This window comes from Nannospalax galili, unplaced genomic scaffold, assembly GCF_000622305.1.
Source record: "Nannospalax galili isolate Female #2095 unplaced genomic scaffold, S.galili_v1.0 scaffold88, whole genome shotgun sequence".
Classification (NCBI taxonomy): Eukaryota; Metazoa; Chordata; class Mammalia; order Rodentia; family Spalacidae; genus Nannospalax; species Nannospalax galili.
In genome coordinates, this window is record NW_008358908.1 from 745,133 (window position 1) to 756,371 (window position 11,239).

Below are 11,239 nucleotides of genomic sequence, written 5' to 3' on the forward strand. Positions count from 1 at the left end.
TCAGTAGCAAGTACAAGGCCCTAGGTTAAATACCTGATACCCCACCCTCCCAAAAAAAAGAGTCAAGTTCTGCCAAAGTATGCTTTGCAGACTGCTTTGTTGAGAAATACCTTTCAGAAGCCATAAGAAGCAGAACAGGATATAACAGACAATCCAATGGCCTATGAAGAAGGGCAAAAGCTGATAAACTTATGACAGGAATAAAGGAGAAAGTCATCTCATCATAAAATATTTCTAATGAAAAGAACACTATGAACAGTAAACTATGCATCAGTTTTTAGGAAAACACAGTTCAAAAAGCTAAAAAAGAAACAAAGAAATAAAAAACCATGTCCCTTCATGACCAAATTAAATGGTTTACAAGAGATGGGTTCTTCTAAATTCTTTGTACCCAAAAATAATTCCAATGTTGAAAATATGAAACATCCAGTGTGTTTGCAGAGTGACTCTATGAAAAGTAGTTAATGGAGCTAAATTAAAATGAATGATAGAAAAGCAAAAACATAAAGATACAATAACACAAATGAGCAACCTCTGAAAAACTAAGTATAAAACATTGATTAAAGACATTTATAGCTACATTTAAGTGACTATTTTTTGATCTTGTATTTTATAGCACTTGATAGTTCATAAATGTCCTACATAGTATGTCTCATATCTTTTTTTGAAATTGACAAGAAAATGCTATCACTTTTGCAGATGAGAAAACCAAAGCACAAAGTGATAAAACAACTTGCCTAGTATCACATGGCTATGAATAAGTGAAGTGGGAATTAGAACCCAAGTTTCAGGCTTTCTGACCAGTACTGTCTTTACAATAACATACTGTTTCTCAAAGCTAACAAGGAACTGAGAATCACTGCTCACAGAGGATGTTGCTAAGGTTGAGAGATTACACAGAAAGAATTGCTCAACTTGTATCTTGCTTATCTTCTCCCAACAGTTTTTAAACTAAAGCAGAGAACTGAAACCTGAGCTTTACAAATAAGAGAGAATAAAATGACTTTATTTTTTATATCTTTTCTTTTCAGACTGGGTCTCACTATATGACCCAGGCCAACCCCAAACGTACTATATAGCTCAGGGTGGCCTTAAATTTATAATCCTCCTACCTCTACCTCCTGAGCGCTGGGATTCTAAAACAGCTTTATGTGAGTGCAGGTTTCTGGGCCAAGATGCAGCTCATTCCATACAGCTAAAGCAATGAGCAAGTTTAATCATGAAGGTTACTCCAATAATCTTGGACAGAGAGCTCAAAATGAGAGAAGTGGCCATGACCCGAGAGGGCAAAGTGGTTTCAGGTGCTGGAGGATAGAGAGCAGGTCAGCAAATTGTAGAAATTACACAAATAATGTTATAAATCTTTAGCCAAATCTGAGACTAGATTATTAATTAAATGATTTGTGAATAAGCAGAGAGTATAACGGTTACTAGATGTCACCTAAATTCACACAAAATAAGAAAGGCCACGGCCATCACATTTGTAACTTCACAAAGAATGACAATAGACTTGTTAGATGGAGAGAGTAATAATTAGATTCACTAAGCTCTTACAGACACTGATCTAAACTCCACATATTACCTCATTTAATCCCCACAACAATCCATCTTATAGTTGAGAAAGCAAAACTTCATAGCGTAAAGTATTTGCTCAAGACCACAAAATTAAGCAAAGCCAGGGAAATAAAAATGTGTACTTTGACAAAAACAGTATTCAGCATGGTTTTCCACATGATATTTGTAAACATGTTGGGTGAGTTTGAAATGGATGTCAGTGTAGTAAAATCTCCTATATGCCAACTGACATGAGTAAAATCCTTAGGGAAGTGCCTTAAACAGTCCTTAGCCTTATATTTTCATTATGGTATGAGGTAGTAAAGACACAGATGATTGTTTATCAGGTTGAACAAACCTGGAGCGAATAAAATAAAATTAAATTCACCAAGGATAAATTCAAAGTTAAATGTGCAACACAGAAACAGGGAAATGCTGACTTGGAAGCTATTCATGAGAGTGGGTTATGCCTCCAAGGCTTCATGTGAGCTGTTAACATAATGAGTAACCAAAAGAACTAATGCAAGCCTAAATCCTCTGGACACCAAAAAGCCATTAACATTAATCTGCACACTTGTTGTCAGTCCATATCACTATTATATTTAGTCTATGGTCCAGATTTTTAGAGCTCCAGATTTTTAGGTTTTGAAATAAAAAATTGCATACATCCAGATAAAGGTAAAAACATCACGTGATAAATGTTTAGTCTAACCAAAAAGAACGAGTGATCCTCAAATATATGAGGAAGTGTTAAGAGAAAAATTGGTTTTATTCAGTATTATGCAGAGGAGAGATAAAATGAAAATAAGGGCACCACTTGCTTGCATCACAGTTGTAAGGACTGAGCATCTGCATGTAATGATAACAGTACCTGCAGACTCACTGTAAGTGCCCAAACCACTCAGTGAGTTTTAGCATTCTTATGGGAATTAGCATCAATACCTTTCCACTAGTTTCCTTTTTATTATACTACCTGATATTAACTAAATAACAGTAACAGCCTAATAACATATTTGACTAAATTATCAGAATGACAAGTATTCCTAATAAATTACATGTAATTTTATACCAAAGTAGTTTTAAGTTTTAAATTTTAGTATGAACGAAGGTCATAAAACGTGGCCTGCACCTTTAATCCCAGCCTGGAGGCAGAGGCAGATGGATCTCTGCGAGGCCATCCTGGTTCACATCGTGACCTCCTATGTCATAGGCGGCCTATGACTAGGGAGATCCTATCAAACAACAACAACAACAACAACAACAACAAAGTTTCAGTATGAATATAACTATAAGAAGCTGTCATAGTAGCTTCTGCCCACTCACCCCATCTGTTTTTGCTTCTGTTGTTTTGTTTATGGAATCTTGATTTACTCTGTAAGAAATCTAACAACTATCATTTATATGCTGCTCATTTTATTGTATTTGTTTCAAATAGAAATGGAAAATGAGAGCATAGTCTACTTGTCCAGATTTTCTAATACGTTTATATGACATTCTTCAAATACTCTTTTTACAGAGTTGTCACATACTCCATTCAAATGAACTTACATAATCTGTCACCATTACTGCATGGAATCAAAAAACAGGATATTAAAAGTGTGGTGGTTTGAATGAAAATGTCCCCCATAGGCTCCAAGTATTTGGACATTTTGTCCCCAGATGATGGCACTGTTTTGGAAGGTTTTAGAAGGTGTGGCTATCCTGGAGGAAGCATGTCACTGGAGGTGGGCTTAGAGAGTTCTTAAGCCTTGCCAGATCTCCAGTTGTTCTCTTGCTTCCTGTGCCTGTGATGATGTGAGAGCTTAGCTTCTGCGGCTCCTGCTCCAGCCACCACGCCTCCCTGCCATGACACACTGTAATTCCCCTGGAACCGTAAGCTCAAATAAATTCTTCTATAAATTGCTTTGGTCAGTGTTTCTATCACAGCAACAGGAAAATGACTAATACAAAAAGTATTTGGGGGAGCTGGAGAGATGGCTCAGCAGTTAAGAGTACTAGCTGCTCTTGCAGAGGACCGGGGTTCAATTCCCAGCACCACATAGTGGTTAACATCCATTGGTAACCAGTTCCAGGGGATCTGACACATGCTTCTGACCTCTGCAAGCACTGCACAAAACAGGTGCACTTACAAACATGTAGGCAATACACTCATACACACACATACACACAAAAGTATTTTGAGCCCGGTGTGCCCAATTATTATAGACAAGGTAAAACAAAGAACCTGTAGATTAGATTAGGGGACTTGACTGAGTTATAACTCATGGTAATGTCACAAGCTGATCTATCTTCTTTTGCTCTCAGTCACTTCCTTGCAACACATTATGTCCTACCTTAACCAAGTCTCAATTAGAAGAAGCACTCATAGAGGCAGTTTCCCCAAGGAATGCTTATTGAGTACTTGGTACTTGCCAGAGTGCTATGAGAGACCCTGAAGTTACACAGTGTAACAGAAACAGACATGGTCAGTGCTCTTTCTGGAACTCACAGACATTAAACATTTACATAAGTAACTAGGTAATTACAAACTATGAGATGCAGTATGACAGAGTACATATCAAGGAGACTTAATTTCAGCTGGGATCTCAGGGAAGGTCCCTTTAAAGAAATAGAGGCAGTTGGCTGTGATGGAGCAAACCTTTAATCCCAGTATTCTATTCCTACTCAGGAGACAGGGGCAGGTGGAGCTCTGTGAGTTCGAGGCCAGCCTGGTCTGCATAGTGCGTTCAAGTTCCAGGTCAAGCCAGGGCTACACAGTGAGACACTGTCTCAAAAAACAAAGACGAAAAAAAGAAAACGAAAAAGAAAAGAAGAGAGAAAGAAGTAAGAGGATTCCAGGAAGACAAAACATACTAAATACTTCAAAAGGATGTTCTCATTTAGGATAGGCAGCATTCTTTCTGCATTCAGCAAATGTTAAAGGGAAAAGAAAAAATGCTTTTCCTTTGGAATAGCATAACATTTACCATGACTCCTAGAAAGTCATCCAGGTTTAATTAGCTCTTTGTGCTAGGACTGCCAATGAAGTGTAGTCTCCACACCCATGCTGATATGTGCATGTACTGCTTTAGCATGTAATGCAACCTTTAGCATGTATGCGACCTTTTCAGTGCAATAACTGACCAGCGCTGAAGTCAATATCCATGTTTTGCCTCGACAGACATTTGATTTTGATTAATAATCCTCACGTTGGGGGGGGGAGTAATAATCCTCAAGTTGCTTTTATGTTGTATATTATGCAAAAAATCAAGTATCTTCTTAGATTAAAAAAAAATCACACGTTGTGGCAATACCCACACCTATTTATATATTTCAGAAACATGACTATTCCCTTACATTAATATAATACTCTCCACTCCTGAGACCCCATAATCCATTAAAATGCTCCTTTTAAAATTCTGCTCATCTGCTGGGCGTGGTGGTGCACGCCTTTAATCCCAGCACTCGGGAGGCAGAGGCAGGCAGATCCTTGTGAGTTCAAGGCCAGCCTGCTGGTCTACACAGTGAGTTCAGGTCAGCTGGGACTACAGGGAGACCCTGTCTCAAAAAAACAAAAAAAAAAAAAAATTCTGCTCATCTAGGCCAGTGGCACTACATCTCGGTCCTTCCACTGTCAGGCTCTCTGCTTAGGCACTGAAGTAGATATCCAGATTACAGACTGCCAGTCTGGAATGCACATGAAGCTATGATGCGCTTGCTACATCTTCATCATTGCACCAGTACTAAGAAATCTGATTGGCTAATAGCCAATGAGCAACTTACCACCACCACTATAAGCTAACCACACAAGAGGAGAAAACTTTTTATCCATATTGAAATTAAGCCTAAATGAAAACATCTCCTAAATACCTTATCTCATTTTTTTTCTTAAAATGACTACTCCAAAGAGGCAACTTAAGTTTAAATTACATATCCTGAGAGACTCAAAGTATCACTAGCGGAAGAGACTGTGATTATTAAATCCAATTAGGTGTCTAATCAAATTAGGTACAGGTAATTATTATCATACATCAAGTTCTATACAAGTACTTTTGAAAAACAAACAACCGCACTACAATTAATATTTTTGCCAACTTTAGAATTCTTTTGAAACATGAGAAAATTTCCTTTTTGTGAAAAGCGCACTTAACCTTTTTGTTACTATATGAGGTGTTTTCAACTCATCTGATTTTTAAAATTTAACTTATTGTGGCTTAGGGGTGCAGTGTTTAGATTAAAAACAATCCACAAGCAGACAGAAATGTCTACTTTACCAATCAGGTCATCTGATGAAACCGAAAGCTTATAAAATGTTCATAACTAGAAGATCATTATTATATAGAAGACAATTCTTTAAGGAGCTGGAGGTGGAAGGGGTGTAAGGAGGGTGGGGGATGAAGTGTGACCAGAATGTATTATATACATGTACGAAACTGTCAAAGGGAAATTTTTTGAGAAAATCCTTTTAATCTTAGCAATACTGAAATGTTAACTGCTTTAGGACTAACTTATCAAACTCATGCACTCAGGTCCGTGGCATCTAAAACTACCCTATGAAGTAAAAACGATGGTGAAGGTTCCTGTAACGCGCTTTAAAACAATACTTTCCACAAACAATTTGCAACACCTTGTTTCTGGTCAAATTGCTATATTTTATCCCACTCCAGATTATAACTGGAGAGGGGAAAAGTGTTCCTATTGAGCAAAACTGATTGAGACCTGAGTTGGGGAACTTAATGGAAGCCTTGTGCAGCAAACCCACAGACTTCTTTGCCCTCATTGAAAGTTCAAGCGTGAGCTAAGCCAAATTAAAATCGCGAAAAACAGACTAGGTACCAAGTAAAAGCATGTTTAGCATTAAGAACCTTTTCCAGGGTACACATGTTTAAGGCATTGAAAAAGTTTTTGTTTTATTTGTGACTAGGCTCACAAAGGCCCCGTCCTACTTCAGGGTGTAACTTATCCTTCCTAATCAAAGATGACACTGATATGATAGTCTTATTTCCTGTGGCGACGGGTGTGGTAGAAGAGACAGTTACGTCCATGCCATCAATCTGGGTATGGAAAAGTCTGCAGGTCGCCTGTCCCTTGATTTACATTCGTGTTTGCGGACAGCACGGCCTATGCAACCGAGGTCGACGACCCGAAATGAAGCATCCGACACGCCAACGGGTCGTGCAGAGCGTGGCTGGTTTCCACCGCTTCACACTCCAAGGTGTTTCATCTTAATGCAAACCTCCCCAGGGACCAGCACGAGTCCCAGCAAAGGCCGCCGGGAGCCCGGGGTCAGGAGCTCCCTTCTCCTAATACCGCCACTCACCCTTCAGCCCCGGACCTCGCGCGGCGAAGCGAAGACCCAGCCAGGCTCGTCCCGCGCTGCGCCGTCGGCAGAACTAGTTTGCGGGACCCGGGAACAGACGGTCCCCGAGGCCGGGCTAGGTGGGTCACCCGCCGACGCGCGACTCTAACTTGGCCTCGGCGCGGACCACGGAAAAAAAAAACCGCCCCCCCCCCGCCCCGACTTCCCGCCCAGCCACCGCCCAGCCCCGCGCGGGTCCGAGTCCCGCCGCGGTGCCGCCGCCGCGTGCGGGCGTGGGGGAGGGGCTGCCGCCTCGGCCCGACGGTCCTGGAGAACAAAGCGCGGCGGCGGCTGCGGCCGCGAGAACTTTTTTCGGTGTCTGCTCCGCGCTCCCTGAGGCGACTACTTACAGAGGTGCGCTCGGCCCCTCGGCAGAAAGTCCGCGCCCGCCAGCGTCCGCGTCCCGGAGCAGGCGCCAGCGAGGCTTCACGCGCCTTGCACGATCCCACCCGCTGCCCGCGCCCCTTCCTCCCTCTCTCCTTCCCTCCCGTCCTGTCCTGAGGCCCGAGGGCGGGGGGCCGGGGCGCGCGGGCGGGGGCGCGCGGCCCGCGCGGGGCCTGCCGGGAGCTGTAGTTCCCCGCCGGGCGCCGCGGTGGGTCTCGCCCTGGGCTGCGCCTGGGCGTCCAGCCTAGGTCTACTAGCTGAGGTCCGGCGGTCGTGCGCCGCGGCCAGGGCTTCCAGCGACGTGCCAGACTCGATCCCCTCTCTCTACTGACGTGCCCTTTTCTCTTTAGCCGTCCACTAGACAGGCAATGGCTGCAAAGGAGCAAGAGGTTACAACTTGGACGCGGGACTTTGAAGGCGTCCAGGGAAGAAGGCTATTGCCGCCGCGGGTACCATCTCCCGCCTCCGGCCATCCCCTCCCTCCGGCGTTCCAGGTGGCCGCCTGGCATTCGGATCCCTGCTGGCGCGGCCAGAGCCCTTCACCTCCGGCACAGTGGACTGGAGTGACTTCTTGCACCCTATTTTGTTGTTTCCTGCTTGTTTTACAGTCGAGTGGGACCCTTAGTACCAAAAGTACTAAGGCTTCTACCTGTGGGGAAACGAATGCGGGATAAGTGGGGACGGAGGGAGTGGGAGTCACGTTAAAGATCAAGAGGCGAAAGACACTGCGTGTTAATTACAAATGTCTTATGTGAGAGCACTTGACAGCTATTGTCACTAAAATGACATAGTTTACCCACGTCGACATTTTATCCCCTAAATATGTAAAATATGTGATAGTATCAGAAGAACTAGAGTCAGCAGTCATCGGAATGCAGAAGGGGAGTGGGGCGTGCTTTTGAGAACAGAGGGAAAGAAACCTAAGTGGACCGCTACTTTTGATACACAGTCATTACTATTAATTGATGGTCCCAGATTTGAACTTGACTTTTGGGGGGAGGGGAGGATAAAGGTGGGAGCTGAACCCACAAGGTTGTCCTTGTGCTAAGCACTGACTTCTAGCTACAGCCATATCTCCTAAGAGGTGGAGATTTTGAAATTGTGTTTAATCCTTCTCTACTGGGGATGGGTGTTTCTGATACTTTCTCTGAAATGGAAGTTGCTAACATCCATTAGCATCTAATCCAATCTGATAAAATTTTTGTTCTTAAAACCTTATTCTATTCCCCTACCTATGCTCATGGAAGCAATCCTAATTAAACTCAGTGGGTCACAAAGAAGATACAAAAGTAGGAAGGAGCCGAGCTGGGAAGAAGGGGTTCAATGGGAAGGTGATGGGGGTGAATATAATCAAGATGCATTAGATATAGATGAAATTGTCCAAAAAAAAAGCCTTGTTCTGCTATTCTCTGTAAGATTAAAAGATTTAGTCAAGCATACATTTTTAAGCACTTCTTTGCCTAACTGTGCTCTTATTTTCCTTCCACTTCCCAACAGATATTTTAGTCCAGCGGGGGACATCCTCTCTCAGCAAGATTCCCAGGACCTCATTGGAGCAGTGTGCAGCCTGTCTCCTCTCCCTCTTGACTTGCATTTTCTGTCCTGGTCCTTAAAGAAACAGTTACTTTTCATAGGAGTAACTTTCCTAAAAGAACTAAACTGCTACTCTGCAGAGACTTAAGTGTTTTTGTATGTGAAAACACATATTTTACATATATATTTAATTGCGCTGCATTCTCAGTGTTCTGCTTTTCAATTGTTTTCTTGAAAACAACTCATTTGAGGCTAAGACTCTGTACCTTAATTTCTTTTTTACTTGTGTGACATGAACCACAATTTGTTCTAGAGTTTCAATCCTTTTCATTATAGAGATGAAGATAGGTTTTCATAAGTGATACACTTGATCCCTATGAGAAATGGAACTTGAATATCCAAGATGGAAAGGATATTTTGTCTCAATGATATTTTATGAAAACAGGAGCCAATAATCTTCCTCTTCTTTGGCTGTCTTGCAAATCTTCCTGTCCCGCATTTGATGTCCCTTCTTGTCCACAATGACATAATCTTTCACATGTTACCTAATACAAGCAAAGAGAGTCAGCATGGTTGTGACTTGAGATAACAGAGTTTCCTGATTCCAAATCTTAAATGTGGGGAAACATGATTTACTGGTACCTGCTGGAGGAAGTTGTCATTATTTTAAACTTCAGCTTGGTTTAATTTGTAGAATGTGGTTACTGGAAACTTATTTTGTTTGTGTCATTTTTCCATGACTTTAGAATATAGCTGAAAAATGTCTACAGCATTCAAGCATCAACATAGTCAAATGAGTTTGGGGAAAGATGATTTAGGCTCTATTTTGCTATCAGCAGAGACACTCTAGATGCAGTCTTTGACACTGCCTTCGTTTCCATCACAGTTATCTTAGTGACACTCTTAGTCTGGATTACTGCAACAGACTTTTCTCTTTAGCTGTCCTCCTAGACTAGCTTGAACTGTTACATCCTTAGCAACACCTTAGTGTTGGTTACATCCATCATCTCTAATTTGCAAACTGTAATTATTCTTTATTCTGATAGCCCCTGACAGGCAACTCATGTCACTTGCCACATTTCATTGTGTCTTGAGTGTGTACCAGATCTTCCTGGGCTCTCTGTCTGCCTTTGCCCTCCTGAACTTGTGGAAGAACAGGACTTATTTTCATTTATATCATTACTTAGCATAGTGTTCAGTAAATTTTATTGAATTAGCAAACATTTATTCTCAATGTCATGATTATATTGGTTAGCCTAATAGTCCTAGAGTATCCTATGATAAACTCTCTGAGAGTTCCTGCTGTCAATAACCAGGTCCAAATGCTTTTACTTGAATGTCAAGGCTATCACTAACATTCTCATTATTTGACCCCCTGCCCCGGGTCAGACACATTCATTCTTAATACAGCTTTCTTTTTTATTCCACATAACTCATCCATTTTCATTATTTGCACTTCTATTTAAGCTTTATATAATTTTCATTTAATTAAATATAATACATATTTACAGCATGGTATATGTATTTAACAAAAGTTTATAATAAAAAGATGGTATGTTACATACCACTTAACTAAGAGGAAGATTAGAGAATTCAGCTTCACCTAGGATTTCCTATGGTATCCTTAAAAGTTAGTACTCAGTAATCTGCAATTAAAAAAAAAATGAACTTACGTGCCTCCAGTCATTTCTGTTTGTCTTTATGGCCTTTCTTCAAGAAAAAGAAGATAATGCATAAATGTTCCTGGATTATATATGTATATATTATATATATATATGTATTGCTTGCACAAACATAAGTGCACCCATGTCGTATAATGCCCAAGGAGGTCAGAAGAGGGTGTCAGATCCCCTGGAACTGGAGTTATATATAGTTATTAGCCACCATGTGGGTGCTAGGATTCAAACCCAGGTCCTCTGTAAGAGCAGCCAGTGCTCTTAATCACTGAGCCATCTCTCCAGCCCTGTTCATCGATTTTTAAAATGAAATTAACTTTAAGTTCTCATGGGCTTTAGAATATTTCTCTTATTTAGGATGCCATGTAACCGGAATTCTAATTTTAGAAGCTCTGTTTGGAAATAGTGTCAACTAGTTATATATTAAAAGCAAACTGACCTAAGTAGGAAGCTAATATTTAAATTAAGTATCATATCAGGACTGACCAAGACAAAGAAGTTAGACTCCCTCTCTCACCACCTGGAAACTACTCCAACGATCCCATTAGAATCAGAGTTGGGGTGGGATTTTGAAAGAAGTCCAGTCTAGGCTCTGCCATTTAGTAACCTCATGCAATTTAATTGCACTAAAAATTAATGTTACTCATAAAATGAGGGAAAATAATTATTTACATCATAGGATTCTTGTGACAATTAAATGAAGAATCAACAATGCAATGCATGACACATGTAATTAGTCTGCCTTAGTATGGGT

At 41.1% G+C, this 11,239-nt stretch overlaps 2 protein-coding genes across 4 annotated transcripts in view; one reads left to right on the top strand and one right to left on the bottom strand.

Moving 5' to 3' along the window:
- Prkd3 (protein kinase D3) overlaps window positions 1–7,417 on the bottom strand; it is a 95,276-nt gene extending 87,859 nt beyond the window's left edge. Inside the window, exon 1 of one of the 3 annotated variants that reach the window (XM_008822604.3) lies at window positions 7,243–7,417. The gene's annotated coding sequence lies outside the window, so the exon portion shown is untranslated. Of the gene's footprint in view, window positions 1–6,853; window positions 7,009–7,242 lie in introns of those variants that run through there. The other 2 variants (XM_008822603.3, XM_017795476.2) reach the window with 2 other exon arrangements.
- On the top strand, window positions 6,594–9,810 carry LOC115068330. The gene is made up of 4 exons (XM_029558387.1): window positions 6,594–6,962; window positions 7,067–7,246; window positions 7,627–7,909; window positions 8,774–9,810. The coding sequence occupies exons 1-4, from the start codon at window positions 6,594–6,596 to the stop codon at window positions 8,887–8,889; spliced, it is 948 nt and encodes a 315-aa protein (XP_029414247.1). The 3' UTR covers window positions 8,890–9,810.
- Window positions 9,811–11,239: the final 1,429 nt, after the last annotated feature.